Source organism: Oncorhynchus mykiss, chromosome 2 (assembly GCF_057628025.1).
Source record: "Oncorhynchus mykiss isolate SJ-2025 chromosome 2, ASM5762802v1, whole genome shotgun sequence".
NCBI classification, from domain to species: Eukaryota; Metazoa; Chordata; class Actinopteri; order Salmoniformes; family Salmonidae; genus Oncorhynchus; species Oncorhynchus mykiss.
In genome coordinates this window covers 32,227,222-32,254,979 of record NC_143023.1, presented here as the reverse complement: position 1 = coordinate 32,254,979, position 27,758 = coordinate 32,227,222, and the positions used below count along the sequence as shown (strand labels likewise).

The 27,758-nt window shown below is 41.9% G+C and overlaps 4 protein-coding genes and 1 long non-coding RNA gene across 7 annotated transcripts; 4 read left to right on the top strand and 1 right to left on the bottom strand.

The window, feature by feature from the left end:
* The first annotated feature begins 2,656 nt into the window (after window positions 1-2,656).
* On the top strand, window positions 2,657-8,973 carry LOC110487525 (ubiquilin-4). 2 transcript variants are annotated; one of them, XM_021559445.3, is made up of 11 exons: window positions 2,657-3,082; window positions 4,063-4,214; window positions 4,317-4,468; window positions 4,602-4,864; window positions 5,176-5,334; window positions 5,428-5,653; window positions 5,818-5,957; window positions 6,086-6,169; window positions 6,321-6,436; window positions 6,692-6,872; window positions 7,104-8,973. In XM_021559445.3, the coding sequence occupies exons 1-11, from the start codon at window positions 2,936-2,938 to the stop codon at window positions 7,254-7,256; spliced, it is 1,773 nt and encodes a 590-aa protein (XP_021415120.2). In that variant the 5' UTR covers window positions 2,657-2,935; the 3' UTR covers window positions 7,257-8,973. The 2 variants fall into 2 exon arrangements, with proteins under 2 accessions (XP_021415120.2, XP_090053168.1); XM_090197042.1 differs by lacking the exon at window positions 2,657-3,082 and adding an exon at window positions 3,411-3,645.
* Window positions 8,974-9,521: 548 nt separating this feature from the next.
* LOC110487507 (ragulator complex protein LAMTOR2) lies at window positions 9,522-11,747 on the top strand. Its single transcript, XM_021559432.3, has 4 exons — window positions 9,522-9,743; window positions 9,904-10,066; window positions 10,327-10,416; window positions 10,602-11,747. The coding sequence occupies exons 1-4, from the start codon at window positions 9,676-9,678 to the stop codon at window positions 10,656-10,658; spliced, it is 378 nt and encodes a 125-aa protein (XP_021415107.2). The 5' UTR covers window positions 9,522-9,675; the 3' UTR covers window positions 10,659-11,747.
* Window positions 11,648-17,433, top strand: LOC110487486 (ras-related protein Rab-25-like). The gene is made up of 5 exons (XM_021559423.3): window positions 11,648-11,898; window positions 14,995-15,190; window positions 15,870-16,063; window positions 16,530-16,610; window positions 16,887-17,433. The coding sequence occupies exons 1-5, from the start codon at window positions 11,862-11,864 to the stop codon at window positions 17,012-17,014; spliced, it is 636 nt and encodes a 211-aa protein (XP_021415098.2). The 5' UTR covers window positions 11,648-11,861; the 3' UTR covers window positions 17,015-17,433.
* LOC149985054 (uncharacterized) lies at window positions 17,295-18,720 on the bottom strand. The gene is made up of 2 exons (XR_016486040.1): window positions 18,455-18,720; window positions 17,295-18,124 (listed from the first exon to the last, which is right to left on the bottom strand). It is a non-coding gene; the product is annotated as an uncharacterized LOC149985054 (long non-coding RNA).
* Window positions 18,679-27,635, top strand: LOC110487493 (ras-related protein Rab-11A). Of its 2 annotated transcripts, XM_036946207.2 has the most exons (6): window positions 18,848-18,928; window positions 19,139-19,195; window positions 22,344-22,539; window positions 22,994-23,187; window positions 24,170-24,250; window positions 25,899-27,635. In XM_036946207.2, exons 2-6 carry the CDS (start codon window positions 19,156-19,158, stop codon window positions 26,036-26,038), a joined length of 651 nt encoding a protein of 216 aa, XP_036802102.1. In that variant the 5' UTR covers window positions 18,848-18,928; window positions 19,139-19,155; the 3' UTR covers window positions 26,039-27,635. The 2 variants fall into 2 exon arrangements, with proteins under 2 accessions (XP_090053187.1, XP_036802102.1); XM_090197061.1 differs by having other exon boundaries at window positions 18,679-19,195.
* The last annotated feature ends 123 nt before the right edge of the window (window positions 27,636-27,758 follow it).

Sequence of the window (27,758 nt, the reverse complement as noted above, 5' to 3'; positions counted from 1 at the left end):
GTTGCGCAGTTTGGTTTTCTTACAGGGAAGTAGCTTGTAGGGAGGGCTCAGCCAGTCTCAGCTAGTTCCCAGCAGGCCCTCCTCCTCACTTTAAAGAGATCCGAGAGTTTAACCCTTCCCTCACTGAATCATAAACATATAATGGATTCCTGTCATTTCCTGCCATACTGAAGAACCTCCCCACCACACACACACAAAGCGAGGACTCAACAGTTGTTCTTTGCCAGGTATGGTGATATCAGAGATTAATTTGTCGTCAACAATAGCCTCCATCCAGCCAATCTTGTAGGATTCTGGGAGTAGGAGTCCTTTGTCATTGAAGAAGAGGTCCTTTCCTTGGCAAAAACCTCTAAAAGTAAATGATACAACAAAGGATTGACTCATTTGTCATCGAAATATTGGTGTTAGAGGGTTATGAATGGTGTATAAACACTTTACCAAAGTCACCTTGTTCTGCAATTAATGTCATACCATTTATCAAAGGTGATTAGCTAGATAGAGACTGAAATGTTGAAGAGAGGCTTTACTCAGGTACCATGCTGTTTCATACACAGATGGGAGAATATAATCAGCCAATGGAGCATGAGATTGAGGATGGTAGTGGTGGTAAAATATTGCCAAATAAAGACGCCATGATAAAAAAAAATATATTAATATCAGTCCAGACTATGCTTACTTTTTCATAAATATCTGTGTATCCCTGGGAATTACGTCATTGCACCAAAGCCATATGTCAGTACACTCCCTCTCTGGGCTCGGGGTCGTCAGGCTGCTGATTATAAGGCACGCCTGTCAGACTCAATCACCTGCCTGATTACCATATATATATATAAACAGACATTTCTCAGTGGTCACGTTAAAGGAGGAAAACATGCAACAACCTGCCAAAAAACATGAATAATATAATGCAAATCCAAAGATCATACTCCTGATTTCCTATATAGCCTATCTTTTCTAGATGTCTTTCCTATACCAAGACTGAAATAAAATGTTTCACCTGGCTAAAGACTGGGATACTCACGTACAGCTCTGGCCTAACGAGTTTCACACAGGTGCTGGTGTTCTGACCTCTGCAGATTGGCAACAAAATTATAGCATACAAAGGATAGGTGTGGCCTCGTAGTGTTTACATACTTTTTTGAGAAATATAAGCAAACTTTTTTTTAAATAAAGTCAAATGGTACATTCTCAGCTTTGATCTGCGGTCACCAATGTGAGACGAGCCTCGTTAAGAACGTCGATAGCTAGGTTTCCAGCAAATTGGCAACAGATTTCCATATGAATATTCTCAAATACACAAAGAAAGATATGCACATTTTCCCACCAGTGGTGTTTCCACCAAACAGGCTTGTTGTGGATAAAAGTCCATACGTGAGGATGTAGTGCACACAACATTTACTTTTTCGCTTAAAGCTACAATATGTAACTTGTTACTGTCATTTCCATTGAAAGCAAGTCTACGATGTTTTACATGTTAGTCATTTCGCAAAGACTTGTGGGGAGTGCATTATTTTTCCTACTAAGAAGCGGTAGAACAGTTTTATGTGGGCTATGGCTCCCGGTTTTAAGGTTCGTTTTTGCGTCTTTTACTTTCGGTTTTGTAGGCTACTGCAGCTTCAAACAGCTGAAAATTCTATATTTTTTGGTTATGGAAAATATATATATTTCACAGCAGTTTAGGTCACGTGTCAAACTCATTCCACGGAGAGCCGGGCTTTCGCTCCACCCTTGTACTTGATTGACTAATTAAGGTTAGTAATTAGAATTAAACTCCCTTGACCTGGTTGTCTAGGTCTTAATTGAAAGGAAAAAACAAATACCCGCAGACACTCTGCCCTCCATGGAATGAGTTTGACACCCCCGGTTTAGATAGTATGCCTACAATGATTATCTACACCAGGGGATCCCAACCCTTTTCACTACTTTCATATGATAATTATTATATCAAATCAATATTTGCGCATAAAGGCGTTTCCACCGCATTTTCTCGCGTAATTAATTTTACCGACACAAAAAGATCCCACCATGTCCAATGAACAAATTATCTGTTGGTGTTTATAAAATTAAATATAATATTTAAAGTATTTACCCACTTTTTTGGGGTAAATACATTACAATTTTAGATTTGACAGTATAGGACCAATGATTTACATCTGTGTTTATATACATCATTGAATAGCACACATACATTTTAGTCAAATGCAATGACACCCCCACACCACTAGACTTCAACGTTGCAAAAACCTCAGGTAATACTGCTTTCATCTCAGCTTGAGAATCTTGTTAGCTAGTTTTGTGATGTAGTAAAGATTGTTTATTATATTGACAAGATAGTAAAGGGACCGCTATAACAATGGAAATACATGTTCTCAAAGATGGAAGGCGGGCGATGTGAGAGCAGGTGGGAACATTCTAGCCAATGAAAGGCCCGAAACGAGTGTGTACAACAGACCATAGAGATAGATATAGGACTCATCTTTGTATGTGCGATTATAGTGTCTGTGACAGCACCTTGAGTCTATCTACATTTTAAAGTAGTAAATTGTCTTCTTCATCGGCTAACTGCTCCCAACTCATAGAAATCCCCACCTAGTTGACCGCTTTAATGGTAGAAGTCCTCAATATGGCAATGTCCATGCTTGAACGTATATATGATGAGTCCTCTATCTATCTCTATGACAACAGGCACAACTCCGATATGAAGTCGTTTTTTTTCAAAGATGCCGAAATGCCACGTCCGTACACCATTACGAAACTTCTATTGATAAAATAATCCCCCACATAGCAAATAAAATATACAACATTTTGTTAACCAAATTTGAACCTCAATGACCATACAAATGAATCGTATTTTCGTGGACATATTTTGGGCTGAGTAAAACCTCTCGCTTCACCTCTTCCTCTCTGGATGTAGTGAATTTGAAGAGGTGTAAAGATGGCGGAGAACAGCGGCACAGATCCCACTGTGGATTCCAACGTCGTTGAAAATGCTGCCTCAGACGGGACCATGATCGTGGTCACGGTAAAAACTCCGAAAGATAAAGAGGAGATAGCGATCTCGGAGGATTCTTCTGTCGCACAGGTATTCGCATTTATTTACACAGTCAGTTATGCAAGTCATGCTGTGGCTAACAAGCATACATCGAAGTTAGCTAGCCAACTTGCTAACTATTACCTAGCTAGTTTACGATGTTAAGTGGGAAGAATTATCCCAATTTCCCAACTATTAATCTTTCTTTTCACCTTGTCCATTTCCTTAAATCGGTAGTTTGAATCGTGTTTTACACAATCGGCAATGAATAAATACATATATAACTAGCATGAGCTAGCTAACCACGTAACTAGCTAACGTTAGCTTGTGAGCAAGCTAGCCAGCTACGTTTGTCGCTGTCAGTCTCATCTAGCTAGCTAATTTTAGCTGCGGTCAGGCTAGCTGATAACCGGCTAGCCAATGGAGGCTCCGGCCATTGCGAAAGCCAATTGGGAAACTGGTGGGTATAATTTGTGGAACGTTCCAACAGGAAACAACGCATACAGTAGCATGATCAATTTAACTAGCTGCGGAATAGGCATCAACTCACCACGTAGCTTGTTCTTAATGTTTGTCCACCAGAGTGAGGACAGACGGTTTTCGGAGTAAATGTGGTGAGTGAAACATTTTGTGAAATAGCCCACACCCTACCCGGTATCTTATTCTGCCGATATACAACTTTGTATGCGTTGTTTGTGGGCAACCTTGTTATGGAACATATTCATGTTGGAAGGTTCCACAAATTATACCCACCCTCTGGAATCTGATCGTAATCTTACGGTTAGCGACATGGTTAATGCTGTATTTGGTGACTTCCTAAACCATTAACATTTTACCTCATGGTTCTTATAAAACTAAAAGCGACAGCTAGCAGATTCACGTAGTTCGCTAGCTAACGATAGATTTCGAGATAGCTAAGCCAATATAACTTAAAAAAATGTTTTACCAACACTGAATGATTTGGGTGTGTATCTATCCTCTTTATTCCCATTTGTCTTCACCGGCCACTTCATTCTGTCTCTTGCATACAGTTTAAAGAGGAGATATCCAAAAGGTTTAATGCCAAGAAGGACCAGCTGGTGTTGATTTTTGCTGGCAAAATCTTAAAGGATGGAGACACACTGAACCAACACGGCATCAAGGACGGACTCACTGTTCACCTTGTCATCAAGACTGCTCCCAAGTAAGATGATTTGCTTGCCCACTATTCTAGTAACACCATTGTATGTGTGAGTGATAGATAATGGGAACATTTAGGTTGATAATGACCTTGCTTTTTCTCCAGGACCACAGTTGGTGGCACATCCCAGTCCTCTGCATCCAGCTCTGGGACCCCCCAGGCCGAAAGCAGCATCAATCCTAGCGCAGTGCCCAATGCCAGCACAACACCAGGCACTGGGCCTACCCCAGCCTCCACACAGCCACCCAACTTACTCAGTTAGTGACCCAGTCCCCACTAAACCATCTCACAGAAAGACGACCATATCGCCTTACACCTACTCAACATCCACACAACTAGGCATTAACCTATATCCTTCCAGTAATCCACCACCCCCTTGTGTCTGCATAGGTGGGTTTGGTGACCTATCTAGCCTGTCAGGCATGGGCATGGGCTCAGCCAACTTCATGGAGATGCAGCAGCAGATGCAGAGACAGCTGATGTCCAACCCGGAGATGCTGTCTCAGATCATGGACAACCCTCTGGTGCAGAACATGATGTCTAACCCAGACCTGATGAGGCAGATGATTGTGACCAACCCTCAGATGCAGCAGCTGATGGAGCGTAACCCTGAGATCTCCCACATGCTCAACAATCCTGAACTTATGAGACAGGTCAGGTTTGGTGCTCAGATGGGTCCTTTTCCCAAGGTGTAATAGACTTGGTTTTGGGTTATCATTGTGTGTCTTGTCTTTACTTGAATCCCTCTAAAGAACCGATGCTTGAAGAGCATATTACTCCAACCATTTAGCTTTTTTATGTAGTTAGCTTGCAATGTAGTTTAAATGTAAAAGGGGGTCTGTAACATTGCAAATGTACATAGGCCCAAACCCTTAAACTAGACTGCACCACTCTCAAAATGGTGGGAGGAATGGATGTGAGGGGGCTCATGCGAAGATGCATAATGTTAACTCCCTCTCTTCAGACCATGGAGTTGGCAAGGAACCCAGCCATGATGCAAGAGATGATGCGTAACCAGGACCGGGCGCTTAGCAACCTGGAGAGCATTCCTGGGGGATACAACGCCCTCCGGAGGATGTACACAGACATCCAGGAGCCTATGTTCAGTGCCGCTAGAGAGCAGGTAGCTATTATTCCTGCGAATACCATATGTAGACAATCGTCTTGAATCAAGTCCGGTTGTGTGACTTAGTCCACTTTTTTTTTTCATCCATAGTTTGGAAACAATCCTTTCTCTGCTTTGGGGGGCAACTTAGACTCTGGCGTGCAGCCCTCCAGAACAGAGAACAGGGAACCCTTACCAAACCCATGGGGACCCCCTGGAACGTCCCCCTCAGAAAGCAGGGGGACTGGCGCCTCCACAACAACAACCTCCTCTGCTGGCGGGACTGCACCCAGTGCCTCCAACCCCCTGGGCATCAACACCTCTGGGCTGGGCAATGGTAAGACCACTACCTCAGAAGAAGCACTTTCACCTTTTAGTCAATCTGCAAAACTATATTTCCCTTTACATCTGTATTAACATACCACCCTTGAGTATAACCCTTGTTTTGCTGCTTAGCTGATTCGTCTGTTTCTCTCATTCCACTCCCTATAATCTGTCCAGGTGTATTCGGTAGCCCTGGCATGCAGAGTCTGATGCAGCAGATCTCTGAGAACCCCCAGCTCATGCAGAACATGCTGTCTGCGCCCTACATGCGCAGTATGATGCAGTCGCTGGCGCAGAACCCTGAACTCGCCTCGCAGGTCTGCACAACTTTATCCCTCTCTGCAGTAGGATTCAGAAGTCCTGAATCATACTGATAAGATGAATATTCTAGGCTATTTTGTGTGATGAGTAGAATCATTGCTTAATCCTTTACTATTTTCCTCAGGCAATGCTGAACAACCCCCTCTTTGCCGGAAACACACAGTTACAGGAACAGTTGAGACATCAGATGCCGGTCTTTCTCCAACAGGTCAGATTTCTGTCTCTAGTTATGCACTTTAGTTCCACATAGTGACAAAAAGAAGAAAAAGATGACAGAGTGTTATGGAAGGCATTGAGTTTCTAACTGTGACCTAATTGGAACATAATTTGGATTGACCAAATGGGTGGTTATTTTACAGATGCAGAATCCTGAGTCACTGTCTGTGATGACTAACCCCCGGGCCATGCAGGCTCTCATGCAGATCCAGCAGGGCCTGCAGACCCTACAGACAGAAGCCCCCGGGCTCATGCCCAGGTACTGTACCATCTGTTATCCAGTAGATGTTTACTGGAGAGACTCGTGCTTTATACATTTGATTTTCTTGATGATGCCACTAACTTCTTTGGGACAGTTTATCTTTAAAATGGTGTGAAATACTTGTATGTTTGATTTTTAATTATGTGATTTTCTGTTTTGAATTTGGCGCCCTGCACTTTCACTGGCTGTTGTTGAGGTGGGACGCTACCGTCCCGAATATCCCAGAGAGGTTAACTATGGTTCTTCTCCTAGTTTGGCTCCTGGTGAGATCCCAGTGATTCCTCCAACCACAGGAGGCAGTGTGGCCCCAGAAAACCTTCCTCCCCCAACACAGGGCTCAAATCCCACCGCTGCCACTAACCCATCCCAGCAACAGCAGCAGCTCATGCAGCAGATGTTACAGATGTTTGCTGGGGGAGGAGGCGGCTCATTGGTATGTCATTGAGCTGTAAACACAATTTCTGACTTTCTACTTGGTAACTATACTTTGCTATTGTCCAGTGGGTTAGCATTAGCTTTGTGTTTCAACTGGCTTCATTGACCTAAAACCAATTAATACTGGCACTGAGACTTGTCTCCTAACAGTCACTCAAATAGGACCCTAGCAACATTTTTTTCATGCAGGCTCATATAAAAATGACTTTGGCTATGCTCCCTTTCACAGACTCTAACCCCGGAGGTGCGGTTTCAGCAGCAACTGGACCAGCTCAGCGCCATGGGCTTCATCAACCGCGAGGCCAACCTGCAGGCCCTCATCGCCACGGGGGGAGACATCAATGCTGCCATTGAGAGACTGCTGGGCTCCCAGCCCTCCTAACTCCCTTAGCCCCTTGAGATTACCGGGAGAGAAGGGTTAGGGAGGGGGGGTACTGGAGTGGGAGATGACAAATGAACACAGTCCATCACAGTCTGACAAGCCCCTCAGATAGACTCAATTGAATTCCAATTACTATTCATCTCTTTGGCTGATCTGTGAATCGTAGGAAAGATATGGGGGCAGGAAGTGGGTGTTCAGATTCAAGTTTCTATTGGAGAGACCTCATATCAACCCTGTGGAATGATGACATCGCTGCAAAATGACGCCACCACTAACATGACTACTTCCTCTGTTGACTATGGGAGACTCTTTCTGAAATGACTGTGCCCATTTGCTGGAAATGCATGAGGTTGCCAACTTAACCCATATTAATGGATTGTGTTTAGCTGGTAACAAGTTGAAATTTGGAGGGATGTGAGTGTTGAAATCATAGAATGAGGGATTCCTCTGACCTTTTATTTTCATGAGAGCCTGCTTGTTTTTACTTAATTTCACTCTATCATGCCTGATTGGCTAGTATTTATTATAGGAGCTGTAGAAGTTACCTTCTCTTTTCTTTACCACTTCACCTTCAGTTTACCTTCTGCTTTAAGAATTTCTTGACATTTTGATGTGTTCCTTCAAAACTGATACAGGCTGTTGGACTCTCTGTTTGAGCACTATAGCGCCCCTGGTTCAGCTGTTTGCTTACACTTTCAGGTTTTTTGGAAGGGATGATTTTCAGATTGGAAGGTCAAGCAAGGTAGCTTGGTTAGCTCTGGAGTTAATGCTTCATTGAGTCAATGAATGCTATTGAGTGTAAATTCTTCAACAGTTTAGGCTCTGGTTAAGTGATCAGACCTCAATGTTTTTAATCTGAGCAATGATAAAAATGCAGACACCTTTTACGTTAACCATTTTGTGTATTTTCATACAAGCAGTGGTGTAGTGCCTGATAAAAATGTATGTATTGGTTTCAGCAATATATTCCAAAATAATTTGTTGAATCTATAATGACAAAGTGTACTAATGGCATAGAGAATTATTTTTCTTAAACCCATACATATTAGTTGCAGTACCTACAGTTAAAGAAAATCTGTTCAGCTCTGCCTTTTCTTGGAGTCCCTTCACTCTGTTATCTATTCTAATAATACCTTTCAAGAAATGTGCTCAAGTGTGGTGGTGATTCATTTAGTTCAAAAGCATGGTCTACACTAGTAGTCTAGTAGTCTTCACTCCTGATCCTGGAGGGATGTACCCTATGCTGAATTCAGATGATCAATCCTTCTCAAAATGCACACTTGTTCATCACACCTCAGATTTAAAAGCACTAGACTGGACTGCAGTGAGAAATGTGGTGGAAACTCCATTTAGCCCAAGCTTACGCCAATCCGCACCCTTTTGGCAAAGTAAAATTGAAATTGAGTGCAAGCCCAGCACAAACACATCTGATTCAGCTTTTCATGATCTTGATGAGTAGTTGGTGTTGTAGACTTAGCCTGTTCACACTGACTGCAACCCTCTAGGACCAGGTGTGTGATTAACACTAGTCTACATTGTCTATGTTATGAAATTACATGAACTTGATATGGATGATTTGTTCAACGTGTACGGGATTTGTTGTGTGTAGTCTGAGAGGTGGGAAAGTTAGTGGTGACCATGCATATTTGGTAGCTCATTAAAGGACCAAGCTTGAAAATCTAAATTGTGAACTGTAATAAACATTTAAGTATCTTAATGGAAATTAAGCTGTTTTAACATTCACCAGAGTGGAGCTTGGATTCGTTTATGTTCCTCCATGATGACCAAATGAATAATAAGCATGGATATCTTAGATCTTCAATTTATGATAATTTCATATAACTTTGAAGATCCTGGTCTAAAATGGTGGCTAAAGGAAAGCTGTGTAAGTTATAAACATGACGGGCTAGTTCAGTCTCATCAATTATACTTGGGCTGTGAAGTTTAAAGCAATGCTAGTGTTAGACTCATCCGGCCTCTGCAAAGAGATTACTCGGGGTAGCTATTAAGAATTTTTAACTGATATGCCATTTTGTTCCTTTCAATAATGGCAATTAGCCACAGTCAGGATACTGCAGTTAACTCTGTTCTTCTAATACAAATTCCCCCCCAGTCCTCTTACTCTGACAAGTGTTTAACATCTCAGGATCAACATGAAAAGGATATCAATTCTATAATTGGGGCAGATCTGAGCTGAAAAGGTGCACTTTGAATATATTATTCCAGTGACCGGTTTCAATCGTCTGGAACGCACCCACTGTCCTTCCCATAATGCATTACGATTTGTATCAGGAAGTTGAAGGAGTCAGCTGACTGGATTGTGTTGTTGTAGAAGAAGTCACTGAATTGGATGATAAAATACACTTCATAATTTCGCCTAAATTAATTCAGTTGCTGCAAAGTATTGCTCACTCCAACCATGTTGCGGCCAAAAGCATTGACGCAAGTTCTCAGCCAGGCAAATACAAGCGGAGTACAAAGCACACTGTAAGTTCTGAGTGGCAGAGGCACGTGAATATAGCGTGCTAACTAGCTAAATTGGTTAATTATTTGTTCTTAAGATGACTTGTAACGACAGCTACCTACATGTAGGTAAGTCTTAGCTAACACTCTCTCTGGCTAACTTATTTACATGTTCTCCCCGCAGATTGTTAAATAATGAAGGGTCTCTTTTGGCTTACTCTGGCTATGGGGACACTGACGCTCGAGTGACCGCTGCCATTGCAAGCAACATCTGGTCGGCCTATGACAAGAACGGGCATCAAGCTTTTAACGAAGATAAACTGAAATTCATTCTGATGGATTGTATGGTTAGTTTGAACTATATGGTCTAGTTACCATGCATGAACAAAATGTTTGTTACATCATTCTGCCTTGCGTTGGTTATCCATTGAGTATCACAGTCAGGCTCCAGAGAAATTAAGCTGTATGCCCGATAACGTTAGTTAAATAGTGGTAGAAAAGGATGACCTAGGCTATTTGGCAGCTTGGGAGGTAGTACCACCAAAGGTAAATTGAAATTCAATGTACATGCATTTTTATCAATTCCTTTCTTATCTTATCTTTGCAGGAAGGCAGGGTGGCCATCACACGGGTAGCTAACCTACTGCTGTGCATGTATGCCAAAGAGACAGTGGGCTTTGGAATGCTTAAAGCCAAGGTGAGGAAGAATACTTTGAGTGTGGATGACATTGGTGTGCAAATTGTGTTGTATTTGAAATGACAAAACACCAATGACTAATTCCTGAAGAGAACAAGTATGTATGTCATTTAAAGAGCCACGAGCACAGACCATGTCTGCATACCATACTAAGCATATATCTCCTGTCTGTATGGTATTTCTAGGCTGAAGCGTTGGTACTGTACCTGGAGGAACCTTTAACCCAAGTTGCTGCATCATAGGGGAAGTCTGGCTGGAGTGTTGTCTTCAATTTTGTCTCCCGTGATAATACATGAACACTTGTTGCTTATGTGAATGCTTCACCTGGTCTTCATGAAATGCTGCAGTCTGTGTATGAATGAACTGAGTATTTGTCTTCTGATTACTGTATTTATACTCCGTATGCTCTAACTTAATGCTTGAGTTTAGTAGTTTGGCCGTTTGTGGCATGCAGTTCAAATGTCAAGTTCGCACATTGTGTAAGGCGGGCTATGTAAATCTTCAATGAATTTCACTGCCTGTAAGAGGACTCCTTTCTCAACTGCTGAAAATGCTGACACATTAACTTTAAGGCATTTGCTGTTTACCCTAGTCAGAATATTACATTTGTCTGTTGTTGCCACGCAATAACCTTTATGATATCCTTTTGTAACAGGCTATCCATAAACTGTTTTTTTTCAATGAAAAATCAATATGTATTTGTCTTCAAAGATATGAAATACATAAAACCATTTGATTCATATGTTAGATTTTTAGTTCCAGGGATACCAAGGAGTTTTTTGCAGAACTGACGTTACAGGTTTGCTGAACAGACCTAATATTGCATTACCTTGTCAGTTGTTTGACAGTATTGTTATTACTGATATATATTTGTGTTTGTCAATTCAGAACTTTATCAATACTGTTTCTAGGTCCCTTTTGCTGTTACTTTGTGTTCCTGGTTTGAGATGAACAGAACCAGGGGTTTATTCATTAGTTGCATACCGTAGCAAAACGTTTTGCAATAAATTAGGTTCTATTTGACAGGTAGGTCCTGTGAATACACCTCAGAGGAAGCAATGGTTGTCTTTCGCCATGTAAAAGGGATAGGGAAACAGTAATTTCCTGAAGGCAATCATTTGGTTTGTCCAGCAGGTGGCATGTATCTATTTTTTTTCACACAGTTGCTCATGTGGTTGTCCTACCTGTTCAACCTGCCATAGACTTACACCAAGCCACTCCCCCAACCCCCATCATTCCTCAGCAGAACTACCTGATGACACAGCGGAGCAAGTTCCTTGTAAACAATCTAGGTTTCTATTAAACGTAGAGGGGGACAGGTGACTTGCAAAGTGTTTGTGCGGCTCTTTTAAATCTGAAGATTAGGGTGAGTGGCTTCTGGGGAAGTGTCATCTTTCCTTTCTCCCCTCACACTCTTGAGAGCTGGACCACTGAAGGTGTACCTCATGGGTTCAGATGAGGCCTACAACTTTGTCTTTAAGGGTGAGTCCTTGTTCTTTCACATTTAACAGATTGATGTCCTACATTTACATAATGTAGCACACACTCTTATTCAGTAGTGATTGCATACATGTTCAGACTTTTTTGCTTACTGGTCTTTTATGGGAATTGAAATCACAACCCTGGTGTTGCAAGTGCCATGCTCTACTAACTGAGCCACCATGATGATACAATGTATATGTCAACTACTTTTTTTGTAGTTAGAGCTAGTGCAGTGTTGCTCACTACAGACAACCATTGAATTATGTTACTTGGTGTGTGTGCTAAGGCTAGAAGCTAAGTGCCAGCACAGTATCAAAAGCACACCGTAGATTGTTAGTAACACATCTACCACCCAGAAATGATGCAGGTCACTCACACCTGTGTTGAAATTACAGAAAAAGTCTAGGGTGTGTCCTGAAACAAGGCAAGTTGCCTTGCATAGTGCATACACTCAAGAAATATTGCCAATTATGTTTACGCCAGTCCTGTAGTACAGGGCGTCTCAGAGTAGGAGTACTGATCTAGGATCTGTTTAGCATGTTAGGTCATGATGAATATGACTGTATGAACAGATCCTAGATCAGCATTCCTACTCTTAGACGCTTTGTGGATACGAGCCCAGGTCTAGGAGTTTTATCCATTACTTTTAAGAATGCATCTAACCTTGAGGTTCATTAATATGCTACTGTTGGTATTTTACAAGTCAAGACAGTGCTACTTCAAGAATGTTGCTATTTCTATGAACTTGAATGCTATTTCTGTATGTAACTGAATACATTCTTGACCTCCAACTGTTATTGTGGTGAGTTTCACAAGCTTGTCAATATCATTCCATGAAAACACACATTCCTGAATATTTTATCCTATCACTCTTTCCATTATGTCTATAGTCACACCAGAGAAGCATGTGTACTGTTTCACTACATGACTTACTAAGTCCTATATGCTACAGGCATGGTAGAGGAGGTGGGGATGTGCATGATGAGGTGAAGTGATTTGTCGATTAGGGAAACAAAAAAACCCAGTTAGTTGGGCCAGGGGATGTTGATGAAGTATAATGTTGTTTTCACTGAACCACATGGAAGTTTCTGCCATTCATTCTGGAACGAAGGACTAGGCCTAATTCTACTATAGCTTTATTTTTGAAACCATCCAGACATCATGAAGTAAAATCTAAATGATTCCCTGCTTTGATTGTCTAAACGTAAATGAAGCTTTTATATGTAAATAAGTTGAGGGAACTGCTCAGTCATAAATCAATTCAAGTAAATCTGAATTATTATTAAATGAGGAGTTTTTCCCGCAACTTACTTAATACCCTTTTGCCTCAGAACAAAGTCAAACCAGGCCAGTAAAGTGCTTCAAGGCCTCTTATCCTATTTGCCATGGAAACCAGGGATATTGTTTGCATAAGAGGTTACTGAGTATGGGAGGGGGAAATGGCAACATTTTTCATCTCACCTAATAAAAAACAAAAGCAGAACAATGATCTGCCAATGGAGTGAACAATTACCCAAAACAAACCAAAGTAGAACATCTCGTTAACGTTCTTTCCTGCTGCCTGTTTTACACCTCAGGTTAAATCTAAACTGGGTTCGGAGACCAGAAACTGGATAGTTGCTTTAGAATGTAAGTCTGGGAACATGAACAGGCATGATCCCAACATTTTTGCTTTTGACAAATATCTTCTTGCCTGTTAAAAGCTCTGTAGCATAAATCAGCATGCAGGGAAGATATTCAATGCTTGCTAATCTTATCCCCACTAGTGGTTTGGAGGGCAATAAATAGAATATGTATTAGGTGACCGTACTGAATAAACATGTCACTTTTTTTTTAACCTTCTGCACACTGCCGTTTATCACATTCTTGGTTTCCTTAGATCTTTCTTGCTGGTGCGCCATGGAACTTGGATGCCTATCTTGGTTCAGCTCACATTCTCATGGTTGAGATTAAAGCAGAAATTGGTGTTTGGCTCAGCTCCGTCAGCTGTGTTGAAATCATTGTGACATGTGGTCATATTTTCCTATATGTTTGTCAAGTAGGCCAAGGCTGTCTTTCTGAGTCAGCTGCTCACACTCTAGAAGCAAACACATGAGTCACTGAAACATATAGGGGGGCATCATTGTTCCTTGTACCTCTTCTGTTTGGACTCAGTATTGCTCCCAGCAAGATAGATAGAGGGAAGTATCAGTGTGAACTGTACCACCTGATTTTATTAGTTGCTTCCTCTTTTGAAGGCTTGTTTCATTACAGGAAATTCCCCAAGAGCAATGCAATAAATCCCCCCCCCCCCCCCCCTCCCCCCCACACACACACACACAAACACTGGCTGGTTCTCCTTTGGTTCTCTTCAACAACTGACTACTCATCACTGTATATACTACATATCTCTTAACCTACACAGCGTGATAATAACATATTAGCTCCCATTTCCTAGATGATAATTAACACGAACAAGCATGATCATTTATTTTAAAGACACCTGAGCCATGATTTTGATGCTACTTCTCAGATGGTTTGTTCTACATTCCTCACTTAACATAATTGTCCCAGTAACTATTTGCACGGGTGTGGTGCTGTTTCTGTCATAGAACACAGTTGTGAAGAGAGTACTAATGATATAATGTGCAGCAGACTAAGACTGAGGGTTTAGGGTAGGGTTAGTGATATTGAGTGGGCTGTTTGAGGACACACCTAGGCCTCACCTAAGAGTTACGCTATTTGCAGGAAGTTCAGGGAGCAGCCTTATTGTAGTTATGAGTTGGTGTTAATCAATGGGTTGACATGAGTGAGATTCTAACAGTAAAGAAAGAGATACATTGAAGAATCATTGTTTTTGTGTGAAAAAAAACATTACTTACTCTCATTATTGTAATTCCATATGTGTTGTGCCCTGAAATGGCACCTTGAGGTTCTACACCTGATACTATTGTACGTCTGCACTATGGCAATATAAAGTGTTCTACATCTAGGATGAAACACCTAGTCCCCTTCATTCACATAATAGAGACTCACTGGGGATGTAAAGCACATATTCAAACATGTTTCTGGTGCACTAGAACTCATGCCCTCCTCTCCCCCTTCTTTCTTCTCCAGTGGTTCTTATAGGTGAGTCTGGCGTTGGCAAGAGCAACCTGCTCTCCCGCTTCACCAAGAACGAGTTCAACCACGACAGCCGCACCACCATCGGGGTGGAGTTCAGCACACGCACAATTCAACTGAAAAGTCTCATAATCAAGGCTCAAATCTGGGACACGGCTGGGCTGGAGCGGTACAGGGCCATCACCTCTGCGTGAGTAATCTGGGTGAAACTGTGGACCCACGTACACACACACACACACACACTGACCATTTCTCACTATTGTGTGGGCATCTTGGGTGGTATTATAGGCCCAAACACTCCACGTGGACAGGCACTAGTTTTACACTTTGCCCAGATAGCCTGGAAGAACAAACAGCAGGTTCACTGTTCCAGTCATTTACTACTTGTGCATTTTGGTCTAAATATCCATTATGGCTGGGCATATTCAATACACATCCAGACCCAAACATTTTTCTTCTCTGACTTATTCCTGACTTGTTCTTTTATAAAGACTCTGGAAGGGTTAATGGCATGGAAACACGTTTCAAAACAATAAAACTGTGTCCATTCAATTTAATGACATGGAAAATCTGAGGATATGTTATACCACAGCAGGATTAATTCTTCTCTGTCAAGAGTTTAGTAAATACTTTACTGAATAATTCCCTCATGCACATTTCCTTCCCTAGAAATGTCTTTCTGCAATCAAAAACCAAGTCTATTAGAATATTACAATGCTTTTGTCGGTTCAATGTATCGTACTATGGAGGCCTACATGGCATTTCAAGAGAAAAATGGGGTATGGATACTCCGAGGCATCACCCATCACATACTTTATAAATATGAATAAAAACATCAGGTTACATATTTTTTCATATTTTCTCCCTAGTTATTATAGAGGAGCTGTTGGAGCGCTATTGGTCTATGACATCACCAAACATCTGACCTATGAGAGTGTGGAGCGCTGGCTTAAGGAGCTATATGACCATGCAGACCCTCACATCGTAGTCATGCTGGTGGGCAACAAAACTGATCTGGGGTCAGAGCGATCAGTGCCCACTGAGGATGCCAAGGACTTTGCAGGTACAGCTGCCAAGATTCTGACACCATGAATATATCCTAGGATAATAACAATGACTCCATTGTAATAAACATAATGAATTGCATAAACTTCAAACTTCAAAATGTTGTTCCCTTATATAGTGAATTGTGGTTTTGCCTTGTTAATATACTAATATTCCCAACGGCCAATAGCCTTTATTGGTCCAAATTTGTGGCTTGAGCAGTGCTTGACTTGAGATCTGAGTATCGCCACCGCAAATGTTCTACTGCTTGAGCGCCTGTTCCTCTTATAGAATATTAGCTCAAAGGTATTGTTGAGCTCCTGCACCTACTGTAAATATAAACAATATCAGCACCCAAAATGAGTACCAGCACCTATTTCAGTCCATGTCAAGCACTGGGCTTGAGTCACTAGTTCACCCCAAATTTGACAAACCTACATTTTGAGAAAATACTCAGTAAACACTACCTCTCTTGCTCTATGCAGAAAAGAATGGCCTATTGTTCTTAGAGACATCAGCCTTGGAGTCCACAAACGTTGAGACTGCATTCCAAAATGTCCTTGGAGGTAATTGACTTTTATATATTTACAGTACCAACCCTATTATTGATTTGTTTGTTTTTAGCTCTCTAGCTAACCTTGTTTTTTGGTGTAAAAGTAGTGCAATCAATGCTCAGTAATTCATCAGTTAAACTGAGTGGAAAGTTGGCATTGCAGAACAAAATGCTTGTGCTACGTTTATTGTTTTGTGTAAGCAGTTGTCACTGGCAGTTTGTGGTCAATGTTTTTTTGTCACTGTTTGTTGCACCAGAATTCACACTATTCCTGTGCCTCTTCCATCAGAGATTCACAGGAAGGTGAGCAGTAAAGAAGTGACCCGGGGGTCCATTAGTGCCGTGTCTCTGGCCAGCCCCGTCCCCAGAGCTGCAGGCGACCCTGAAGAGAAGAAGCCCTGCTGTAGGAACCTCTGATGGGACAAACCACCCCCTCATGTGGAATAGAGCACTCCATCTTCCTCTAGTTAGTGTGCCCAAAGGGTGCAAGCCTGATTGAAAAGAATGATGCTGAGCAAGACCACTCTGATGTGACATAGTTACATGTTGGCAGACAGAATGAGTTTTCCATTCCTAAAGATGATGTAATGTGTATGTACATGGCTGGGGGTACATTTCCCCCCCAAATAATCCAGCAATCATTTGAATATAAAAATATATCAAACAGCATTTTTGTGTAAACTTCAAAAATTCAATGTTGCTTAGGATGATTTTATTTTTAAAGGTAGTCAACTGATGTACAGAATATTTGCATTTTTAGTGGCTGAGGTTGGACAACAAGTGCCAAAACCACGTTTTTACACAAAGCTTGATTAATTAAATTTGCTGTCACTGTTGTTTGTGCTCTGTTTACTTAAAGTACAGTTACATGTAATTTATCTTTTGCTTTAATTGTTCCAAAACGGCGTATTCTTATTGTGGGGTGATTTTACAACAATACAGGAATATTTTTTTGCACTCAAATGCCAGGTTCATTATTACTTGCCTTATAATTATCAGTTTTTACATTTGATTTCCTTCACAATAATAGCCAATTCATCATAATAATACATCTAAAAATGGCAATAAGTACAATACACAAATGGCAACTGATAGACAAGAACATAATGGAATAGCCTACATTTTCCATCTGTGGGGATTACTTTTGATTATAATGAAGATATCCCATTAATGATCAGACATTGACCATATTGATCTCATAAGTCGTCCTTAGCTAAACCTATAATAATTTAATTTGTAAAGTGCTTTTTTTTCAGACCCAAGGTGCAAAAAAATACAATAAATAGGCCTACATCCAGACACAAAAGTATATATTAATTGCATTTATTTAGCTGCATAAGCATAGCCTGCAGTTCAAGTGCTGCAGTGCTGTGATGTCATTATGATACTGTGCTAAGGATCCATTAAACCTGAGGGTCATGGTGCTTTCAAGACAGCTGGGAACTTTGAAATAATGTGGTCAAATCCTGACGTCGGAGCTGTAGAAAGAGGTCCGAGTTCCCGACCTGGAATTCCGAGTTGGATGACCTTTCAAAAAGATTTGTCCCAGTCAGAATTATTTTTTCCTGAGTTTTGCATTTGTATTTATTATGGATCCCCATTAGCTGCTGCCTACTACTGTGGTCCAACAAAATTAAGATCGTAGTACATTTAAAAACATGACAATACATTCATAACATATTGTGTGCCCTCAGGCCTCTACTCTACTACCACATATATCATAACACAAAATCCAAGTGTGTATTGTGCGTATGTTATCGTGTTTGTATGCATGTGTCTATGTTTGTGTTGCGTCACAGTACCTGCTGTTCCATAAGGTGTATTTATCTGTTTTTTAAATCAAATTTTACTGCTGACCTGAGTTACTTGATGTGGAATAGAGTTCCATGTAGTCATGGCTCTATATTACTGTGCGCCTCCCATAGTCTGTTCTGGACTTGGCGACTGTGAAGAGACCTCTGTTTGCATGTCTTGTGGGGAATGCATGGGTGTCCGAGCTGTGTGCCAGTAGTTCCCAGTTGTCTTGAACGCACTGATATCCGAAGTCGGAGATTTCCGAGATCCGAGTCCCCAGTTGTTCTGAACGCAGCATCAGCATACCTGGAAGGCTTGAGACTGAAGACATCACCCAAGAGGCGATGAGTAGGCTCAATGGAGGCAAATCATGAATGACAACAAAATAGACCAATCACAGGAAAGCCAGTGACCGGTATCTCTCGTCGATTGGCCAGTCGAAACTGGGTAAAGGGCGGGGCTAGAAACTCGATGTTACGTCGCTCGGAAATGGCAAATTACAAGTGGTAGGGAAGAGGAGTCGAAAGTTTGTGAAAGGTAGTTTGTTGTCTTTTAAAATTTCACAGTCAAATATGAGACCTATAGTCGAATAATATATTAGAGACGTTGACATAGTGATAATTTATCTTTTTGACCCGGTTGTTCGTTCTACCGAAGCGGTCGGTTGCGAGATAAATGGTCAATAAGTTTTGTCGAATTGAACAGAGAAACCACCACGGGAGGGTTTGAACATTTCACATTCCATAGGTAGAAACGTTGAAGAAATGACGAATAGAGAAGACGAATATGACTATCTTTTCAAAGGTGAGTGTGTTTACGATACTTTACTAGGGCATTGCCATGTCGTGAGTGTAGTCATTTCGACCTAGAGTCGGTTCAGCGCCACACCGATTTCAATATAATACATTTATTTTGTCGCCGCTTCCGCCCTGTCAAAAGTAATCGGACTGTGTTGCTGTAACTACGTAACGAGCGCTGCCAAAATCAATTCTCAATGACATAAGGTAATGCGTAGCAGTTATAGTAACAACTTCACTCTGAATTTCTGTAACTATTGTTTCAATTCAGTAGAAATGTGGATACAACTGTGTAGTAGGCTAGTTGATTGCAACAGCACTCACTGCACAGACATTTAATAAGCACCATGTAAGCTATCCAAAGTGACATCTGTTTAGTCATCTTGTGGTAGGCCTATGACGCAATCATCAGGAGAGGAAGTATTGGTCAACAGGAGTCATATAGCCCACTGATTATGGCAGGATGACACCTCAAAATATATTTACTCAAACCGATTGCCCTAAGGTGACCAGTGACCACATGGTTTAGCCTTTAAGCACTATTCTGTTTGTAGGCATTCCATTGACCTGGTGTCGTGGTGGGTCACTCTGGGTTTAGAGAAAGCGGTCATCTCCATGATCTGTTTACATCTGAATGAAGTGGAGTAAAGATGACCTTGGCCAAATTATACCTAATTAATCTAACCGATAGCATAGAGTGAAAGCTTATTGGCCCCTTCTCAACATGACTTGTCTGGTCCTTGGGTTCTATGTTGTCTAGTCGTACCTTTCCCAGACTTTTCTGTGCACATGCACTGTAGCCTATTGTTTGGCCTACATATGAGAATGTGTAGGCCTACATTTGTAAGAATACAGCAACAATTGGTATTTTACAATGATAGTGGATACTTACTGCTCCCCTGTACTTACTTACACTAACTACTTTCATTGTGGGTTGTTTTGTCCTGGACAAGGGAAATAAAGTGCACAGTGTCCTTTGTTTGTTTGGGGTTCTACATTTGAACATGCGTTGTCAAACTGGAAAGACCTGCATGATTCAAGTGAGTGTGTGTGTCCCTATACAGAAGGGCTCTGACAGTAGGGAAGATGAGCATAACTTCACTTTCAGATAAAATACCTTGGTGCTGGCCAAATAGCACAATTATCTGAATTCAGTGCTACACAGCTAGAATGCACTGCCCCATAGAGCCTAATGTGAGGACTGTCAGTAGGCCACATAACCAGTAGGTTCCTCCCCCTCCAGTTTCCTGCGTTTAGTTTCTTTCTTTACTGCACCCTCACTGTTTAGGCATGAGTCAGTCAGGTGAGTGGTTGAATCACTGCTTCCAACAAGGAGCCTGTAAATGTTGCACAGCAAGTTGACCAGCTTTCTTGTTTAAATGACTGAGTGCTTATTTAAACTGAGTGCTCTCTTTACAGATAATGAAATGCTTTCTTGTTGATTTGACTTCTAGATAAGATAGACCTACTTAAAATAACTTATTTATACTGTATTGGGAAATAGAATTTAGATATATATTTTTTGTACCCTGTTATCTCCCTCATTTTGTGGTATCCAATTGGTAGTTAGTCTTGTCTCATCGCTGCAACTCCGGTTACGGACTCGGGAGAGGCGAAGGTTGAGAGCCGTACATCCTCCGAAACACAACCCAACCAAGCCGCACTGCTTCTTGACACAATACCCACTTAACCTGGAAGCCAGCCGCACCAATGTGTTGGAAGAAACACTGTGCACCTGGTGACCGTGTCAGCGTGCACGGCTCCCGGCCTGCCACAGGAGTTGTTAGTGCATGATGAAACAAGGACTTAACTGCTGACCAAACCCTCCCCTAACCCAGACAACTCTGGGCCAATTGTGCGACGCCCCATGGGTCTCCCAGTCTTGGCTGGCTGCGATAGAGCCTGGACTCAAACCTAGAATCTATAGTGGCACAGCTAGCACTGTGATGCTGTGCCACTCGGGAGGCCAGAATTGAGATTTTTAAGGAAGAGGGAATAGACTGTTTAGGCCTAAGCTATGTGATGATGGCATCCAATAATGAAATAATGGTTGTAGCTTTAGAACTCTGAAATGCAGCCTACACAATACCGTAGCCTAAATTGGTGATCTTATGTTTCTGGTGACAAGTACACTAAAAGTTGCATCATGCTTTTGTTTGTTCCTCAGCCACCGTATTATCACGGTTACCAGATAGCGTGACCGGAAGATAGGCTAGTCTAATGGAATTGTAGTTCAGAGTCCTTCTTGCAGCTGACAAGGATATTCTTGGAACTACAAAGTCACAGTTCTCATGTTACTAACTTATATGGAGAGTTGCCGATGAATTGCCTGTGGAACAAGTTCACTTTTGTTAGGTTCTCCTAGCTTGAGTCAGTCGGCGCAATTGTCAATTGGTAGGCAGGTTTCTACCTGTGTCTGCTGCACCACTGTAGTATTTTCATGTGATGAGCTTTGCCTACATTCTGTGGGAGATGTGTCAATAAGGCCTCGTCAACACACAACCAGTTCCTATTTCCTAATAACAAGGTGGTGAGCTTATGAGTTTAGGATTTTCCTCCTGACTCACCTGGATTTCAATCCTTGTAAAATCCTCTTTCCCAACACACCCCCGTTTATGTTTGGAAATTAATGGGTGTCAAAACGGGAACATATGGAGCAATGAAACATTTGGCACAAGGGCAGGGTTCAGAGGTGGTGCTGCAAAGTGAATAAGCTGAACTTCACATGGCATCATCTTCTTGGTCAATTAAATCAATCTTTGGTCATTCATGACCATACTTAGCCTAGGCGCTCCCTCACAAAGTTTGAAACTTCGTGTCGTGGGTCTTTTGTCTATAGCAAAAACAAGCCAGATGGCCTGTTTTGCACAAATATTGTTTATTGAACTACAGTCAAGTACAGTCAGGCCCTCTCAGTAGACCGTTAATCACTAACAGAGCAGCAGACACATGGCACAATGCTCTTAGATCCAATCAGGAGCTGTCATCTCTTCTACCATGATTGTCTTTGTCAGACCTGTTTTACCGCCACTGAGTGTTCCTATTCCTACATCGTAGGAAACAAGTTGTCAACACTTGTACAGTGGGTAACATATTGTATCGTTATTCTGGTGGTGTCTCTGACTCATGCCCTCGCTCCTCTCTCTGTGCTCCAGTGGTGCTGATTGGGGACTCTGGAGTGGGGAAGAGTAACCTGCTGTCCCGCTTCACCCGTAACGAGTTCAACCTGGAGAGCAAGAGCACCATTGGGGTGGAGTTTGCCACGCGCAGCATCCATGTGGAGGGCAAGACCGTCAAGGCCCAGATCTGGGACACGGCAGGACAGGAGCGCTACAGAGCCATCACCTCCGCGTGAGTATTAACACAGCTTGCACGCATAGAGATCTCTGTTTTGTCTGTCTGCCAGGCATCTTTTGACATATTTGCAACATTTAGACAAGCAGCCCAATTCTGATCTTTATTTAACTAATTGGTCATTTGACCAATCCTGTAGATCTTTTCACAAATGAGCTCTGAAAGATCTGATGGGATTGGTCAAATGACTGACTAATAGAAAAAATATCAGACTTGGGTTTCCTGTGTAAACCCAGCCATTGTGGATGTTTGTGTGTACAGAACATTCCAGCCTACTTCTGCTAATTTACTAATGTTCTCATCTTGTTGACAACTTTGAGTCCTTTGCTTATGATGTATGCAATAGCATTTCATGTAGGGAACGACAAACTAAATCTACCACTCCATTGACTCAGCCAATGCTCAGCTGCTCCCAGTAACACTTAGTTCCCTTCTCCTGTCCCCTGTGTAGGTACTACCGTGGGGCAGTGGGGGCTCTGCTGGTGTACGACATCGCCAAGCACCTGACGTATGAAAACGCTGAACGCTGGCTGAAGGAGCTGCAGGACCACGCTGACAGCAACATCGTCATCATGCTGGTGGGCAACAAGAGTGACCTGCGCCACCTCAGGGCCGTGCCCACGGACGAGGCCAAGGCCTTGGCAGGTACCCTTACATCAACTAGTTTTATAGCTACTTGATCTGTTTGTGTTGATTCTACTACAGCATTACAAGCCAAGGGGACAGTACAGGAGAGTTGTTTCTCCCTCAATAATTTTTACTTTTTTATTCGCGATAGCAGTGGATATAAAGCGATGCGGCAAGTTGAACAACACAATACCATTTTTTTGATAAGTATTACCATAATCTTGCTTTCCCTATTGGCACAAGGGCATTTCAAACACATTTCAAAAATAATCTGGGCCTGGGGAAAGTGATGCACCTGAGCCTCGCAGTGGACAAGGGAATGCCCTCCACTCTCTGTCACTGTCTACTTCCCCCTTAGGGCTGCTCTTTGATGTGGAGACAACAGAACTCCTATCAGGCTGCCTCTGTCAGTGATTAACAGCTGTTTCTGGTTCTGAATGCACATCCCCAGCAATTGGAAAAAAAGCCAGTTGATTTGGCTCCATTATGACTGTTGATTTTAGCTACTCTACACACTCCAATGTGACATTTCCAGCTTATCACACTTATCATTTGTAGCTCTGCATAATGGTTCAAGTGTTTACTTATGACCTTGAGTCTTATTTCATGCATGGAATACACTGACTTGTAAATTGCTCTTGATAAGAGTGCCTATATATGAATGAATGGAATTGTTCTTGAATGGAATTGTTCTAGAATACGTCATTGTGTAGAGTAAACAAGCATGCCATGTGATACCACAGGCTCCCGTTCAATTTCTGTTATTGATTTGTCACCAGGGTTGGCTCATGCAGCACGACTAGAAAGGGTCATCGACATCATGTCATTTTTATCAGTTAGCCTATTCTGTGGTGGCTGTTGAAAATAGCCTCATTGGTGACGTATAATGACTGGATGGCTGTTTTATGAAGTGCCTACTAGTACGGACAATGAATAATGCCTGAGTTAATTTTTTTTTTTTTATAAAAACAAACAAAAAAAAAATATCCACTTTCCACAGAGAAGCATGGACTGTCTTTCCTGGAGACCTCGGCGTTAGACTCCTCTAATGTGGAGCTGGCTTTCCAGACCATTCTCACAGGTTAGTGTACACAGCCTACCATATACACTAGAACTGCTTGTGAATTTAACAAGGGGCGGTTCCATCGTTACGGAATTACACTGCTACTCCAATTTTTCACTTTAAAATGGTTGCCAAACAAAAACCATTGATTATTAATCAGTAAATTATTATTGGAACAACTGCAGAATTATGGTAAAATCTCCCTCAGTTTTATTATGTTACTAAACTTTGTATCTACACAGTTCTTCCTGTAAATGTTTTTGTAACATTTTCGATGGAAATTGTTACATTTATTTTTTATGTATAGGGTTCTATGGTTTGTTCAACTTTGAAATCAATCCTGTGAAAGAGCTGGCCTACTCTAACACTTAAAAGGCTTAAAAAGAGTCACTTGTCCACGTAAAGGCCCCCCCTTCACACATCATCTTATATTAACGGCCATGCCAAACGTTCCTTTAGTGTATATATATTTATTTATTTGTACTCCATTTGTTCAGCGGTGACTCATCTTCCACCAATAGATGGCAGCAAAATCCAGGTTATTACGAGGCCTCTACTGTAAGATTACTCTGCAGTAAATTGAACAGGACCTGACATTTTTATTAAGGTCAAAAGCATCTGTAATTGGCATGCTCAAAGGACACTCAGACAATCACACTTTGTGTGATCCTCAATCAGATCTGATGTTTGTCAGGAAACCACTAAAGCATTTATTTTGGGTCTGGTTGCAATATGTACATTGGAATGCAAATATGAGCTTTCCAGATGTCTCATCGTTTTAGGAAGACACAATTTAGTCCCTCATACCCAGAACAACTCACATTAAGTACTTCTACAAGAGCAACTTAGTGACGTATTAGCCACACCTTAGAAAGGCCCTTGTTAATGCGTGGCCGCCATAAAATAGAAAATTAGCAACGGCCAACTCAAAAACCCAAGAGTGTCTGAGGAACAAGCCTCTCACTGAGGCCTTAAAATCAGTTGATAAATGGCTGTCAGCATGCTCCCTGCTATTTGTGTTCTGCTTTCCCCCTCCACATACAATTCCCACTCCCTGCATTTGTACAATTAGTAATTCTACTCTTCAACAAATGTTTCATTCATAGAAACTTGAGCTAATGATAGTTCTAATTAGCTAATTTAAGAGAGGAGAACAGAGTGCATAACAGTGCTCAAACACAGCCATGTAGGAATTGAACTAGAGACTCCCTGACCCGGGAAGCATGCTGACTGTAGCCAGTTGTTGAAATACCAGATCAAGGGTTAGTTTAGGTCATCTTGTCTGCTCGTTTTCAAGCTCTTGCTAATTTAGAGGCGGGGAAGTGACTTGGGGATTCACCATCAGTCAGTGGCATGTATGAGTCAGTCTGAAGTTAGTTTTGCATGCCAGACTCGAGTAATCCTAGGAAAGGTGCAGAAGTTCAGTCCCTAGGAGCCACAGGGTGCTGCTGGTTTCTATGACAACTTGTCTCCATTTTTATGTTTGTTTTGGTATTTATTTACACAACCCTGGAAAGTGAAATGCTGTTAGGTCCCCATTGCATTACCATCTTGTTGTGAGTTTTGTATCCACTGTAGTGTTTGACGAAACACACTCCCTTTCTCATCACCTAACAACCCAACAGCGACTGTTGTGTTCTCACTTGTCTCTTTCTGTCTCCTGCAGCCATCTACAACATTGTGTCCCAGAGGCAAATGACGGGCCGCAGCGACACCGACTTCTCGCCCAACTCCAATGTGGTGCCGATCACGGTGCAGCCCACGCAGAACGCTGCCAAGTCGAGTGCCTGCTGCCAGAACAACTGAGGCCTCACCACCGTCAGGGAGAGTCAGGGACAGACAGGTAGACGGAGAGGGAGGACTGGGAGATGAAGAGAAACCTAGAGACAAGGATACAGGCAGACAGAAACAAGGGGAGAGATACAAAGGGGGGGGGGGGGGGCAACCGAGTGTTTCTGTAGCCTCTTTGCATTGTTTCTTCTGAAGTCTGTCCCCATTTAATTCAATAAGCTTTATGGTTATGCCTTGACTTGATCGGTTTTAAATATGAAAGAGGACATGATTTGAATTCATTTACATGAATTGAGAAATTGAGCATGTTAGGGCATGGTCCGCCATATCTTTACACAGTTTTTGTCTCACTCATTGTGAACTGATCCCCGCCCATTGTCAGCTCAATTAATAAGCCTGTGAACACACCCAATTCAATAGCAAACGGGCAATAAGATTCGGCAGTGAAGACCTGACTTCACTGAAGTGTAACCCCCCCCCCCCCTCTCCATTGTCAGTCAGCTCCTCCCAAACTTATTTGAGTTTGTCCCAATGATATTTATTTAACACTATATATTGAGGTCTTCTTTGACCAAAGGGTATGTGCTAACATGCAACACTGGGTGGGTTTGATCTGAAGCTGCTTACTATATATGAAGGGTGTCCTCTATCTTTTTGTTCTTGATTTCACTGGTAATCAAATCCTTTTATGAGGGAGTTATTAAATGTAACTACCCTTGGCTAATGGGGAAACGAGGAGTTATGCCATCTCATCCCAAATGTACCTGGTCGAATGTCAGGCCAATCTAAACTGCACAAAATGGGGGTCCGTGGAGAACTTTTCATGTCCATTTTATCAGTGCACTTCGACTTCCCTTTGTCTTTACACATAATAAAGTTTGCTCTTCTGATGAAACCCATTACAAAGTACTTTGTGCGCAGCAATTTTTCTCTCACAGGCCTATCTTCTTTGCTAACAAACCAGTCTTGCTCCTTTACCGCTGTGAACCATCCTTTTTTTTCTGTTTTACCTGAATTGCTGTCATTTTCCCTGTGGCTGTGGAGATATGGGAGGGTGATGGGGGGATATTGGTTGTAGTGGTGCTGGTCATATACCATGGTCTCAGTGGAGCCCTCCCTGCTGTCCTGGATGGATGGACAGCTCATGTTGCAAGAGATGGGTAGTAAGGGCACTCAGCCTTGCCCGCTGCTGGGTCTCTGATGTACACAAGACGGCTTGTTTTACTGTAAATTAACTCCATTGTAACTGGAACAGTATCATGCCTTCTGGGATATCCCATAAGAGTATCCCAGGTCTCTTTGTATGGTTTTATTTTCTCTTTTTTCTGGGTGTGTGTAGTTCTGTCATGTTGGTAAGAGTAAGCACTACGGAGGATGCTAGCCCTTATAGATCTGATAGATTGGCAAAAGAGGGGAGGTGTGGGGAAAGTTTCAGGGTGCCATTACCACAGCCAAAAGGTTCACAGTGTGAACAGTCATTATCCTGCTGAGTTTTTTTCACCCTTGTGGCATTCCCAATAGTAAATTGGGTAGTAAAGGTTAGGTTTTTAAAACATTTAATTCTCATGTGTATATTTAGATTGCATATGTATAAATAAATGTAATTTCTTAAGTCTTGCTCCTTATTTTATGCCTTGTGCCTACTTTTCATTGAAAAATGGCATACTGTGGAGTTACTGTATGGTAATTGTTTGCCATTTCACAACTGCAACTTTTTTAAATACTCAAAGCAGAG

Bases quoted from the DNA above. Each gene is read 5' to 3' on its own strand.
- LOC110487525 (XM_021559445.3), top strand. From the start codon at position 2,936: ATGGCGGAGAACAGCGGCACAGATCCCACTGTGGATTCCAACGTCGTT. The intron at 4,865-5,175 runs GTCAGGTTTGGT...CCCTCTCTTCAG, and splicing joins ATCCTGAACTTATGAGACAG to ACCATGGAGTTGGCAAGGAA. The intron at 6,873-7,103 runs GTATGTCATTGA...TCCCTTTCACAG, and splicing joins GGGGAGGAGGCGGCTCATTG to ACTCTAACCCCGGAGGTGCG.
- LOC110487507 (XM_021559432.3), top strand. From the start codon at position 9,676: ATGTTGCGGCCAAAAGCATTGACGCAAGTTCTCAGCCAGGCAAATACA. The intron at 9,744-9,903 runs GTAAGTTCTGAG...TTCTCCCCGCAG, and splicing joins AGCGGAGTACAAAGCACACT to ATTGTTAAATAATGAAGGGT. The intron at 10,417-10,601 runs GTGAGGAAGAAT...TGGTATTTCTAG, and splicing joins TTGGAATGCTTAAAGCCAAG to GCTGAAGCGTTGGTACTGTA.
- LOC110487486 (XM_021559423.3), top strand. From the start codon at position 11,862: ATGGGTTCAGATGAGGCCTACAACTTTGTCTTTAAGG. The intron at 15,191-15,869 runs GTGAGTAATCTG...TTTTCTCCCTAG, and splicing joins TACAGGGCCATCACCTCTGC to TTATTATAGAGGAGCTGTTG. The intron at 16,611-16,886 runs GTAATTGACTTT...CTCTTCCATCAG, and splicing joins ATTCCAAAATGTCCTTGGAG to AGATTCACAGGAAGGTGAGC.
- LOC110487493 (XM_090197061.1), top strand. From the start codon at position 19,156: ATGACGAATAGAGAAGACGAATATGACTATCTTTTCAAAG. The intron at 19,196-22,343 runs GTGAGTGTGTTT...TCTGTGCTCCAG, and splicing joins ATATGACTATCTTTTCAAAG to TGGTGCTGATTGGGGACTCT. The intron at 22,540-22,993 runs GTGAGTATTAAC...TCCCCTGTGTAG, and splicing joins TACAGAGCCATCACCTCCGC to GTACTACCGTGGGGCAGTGG.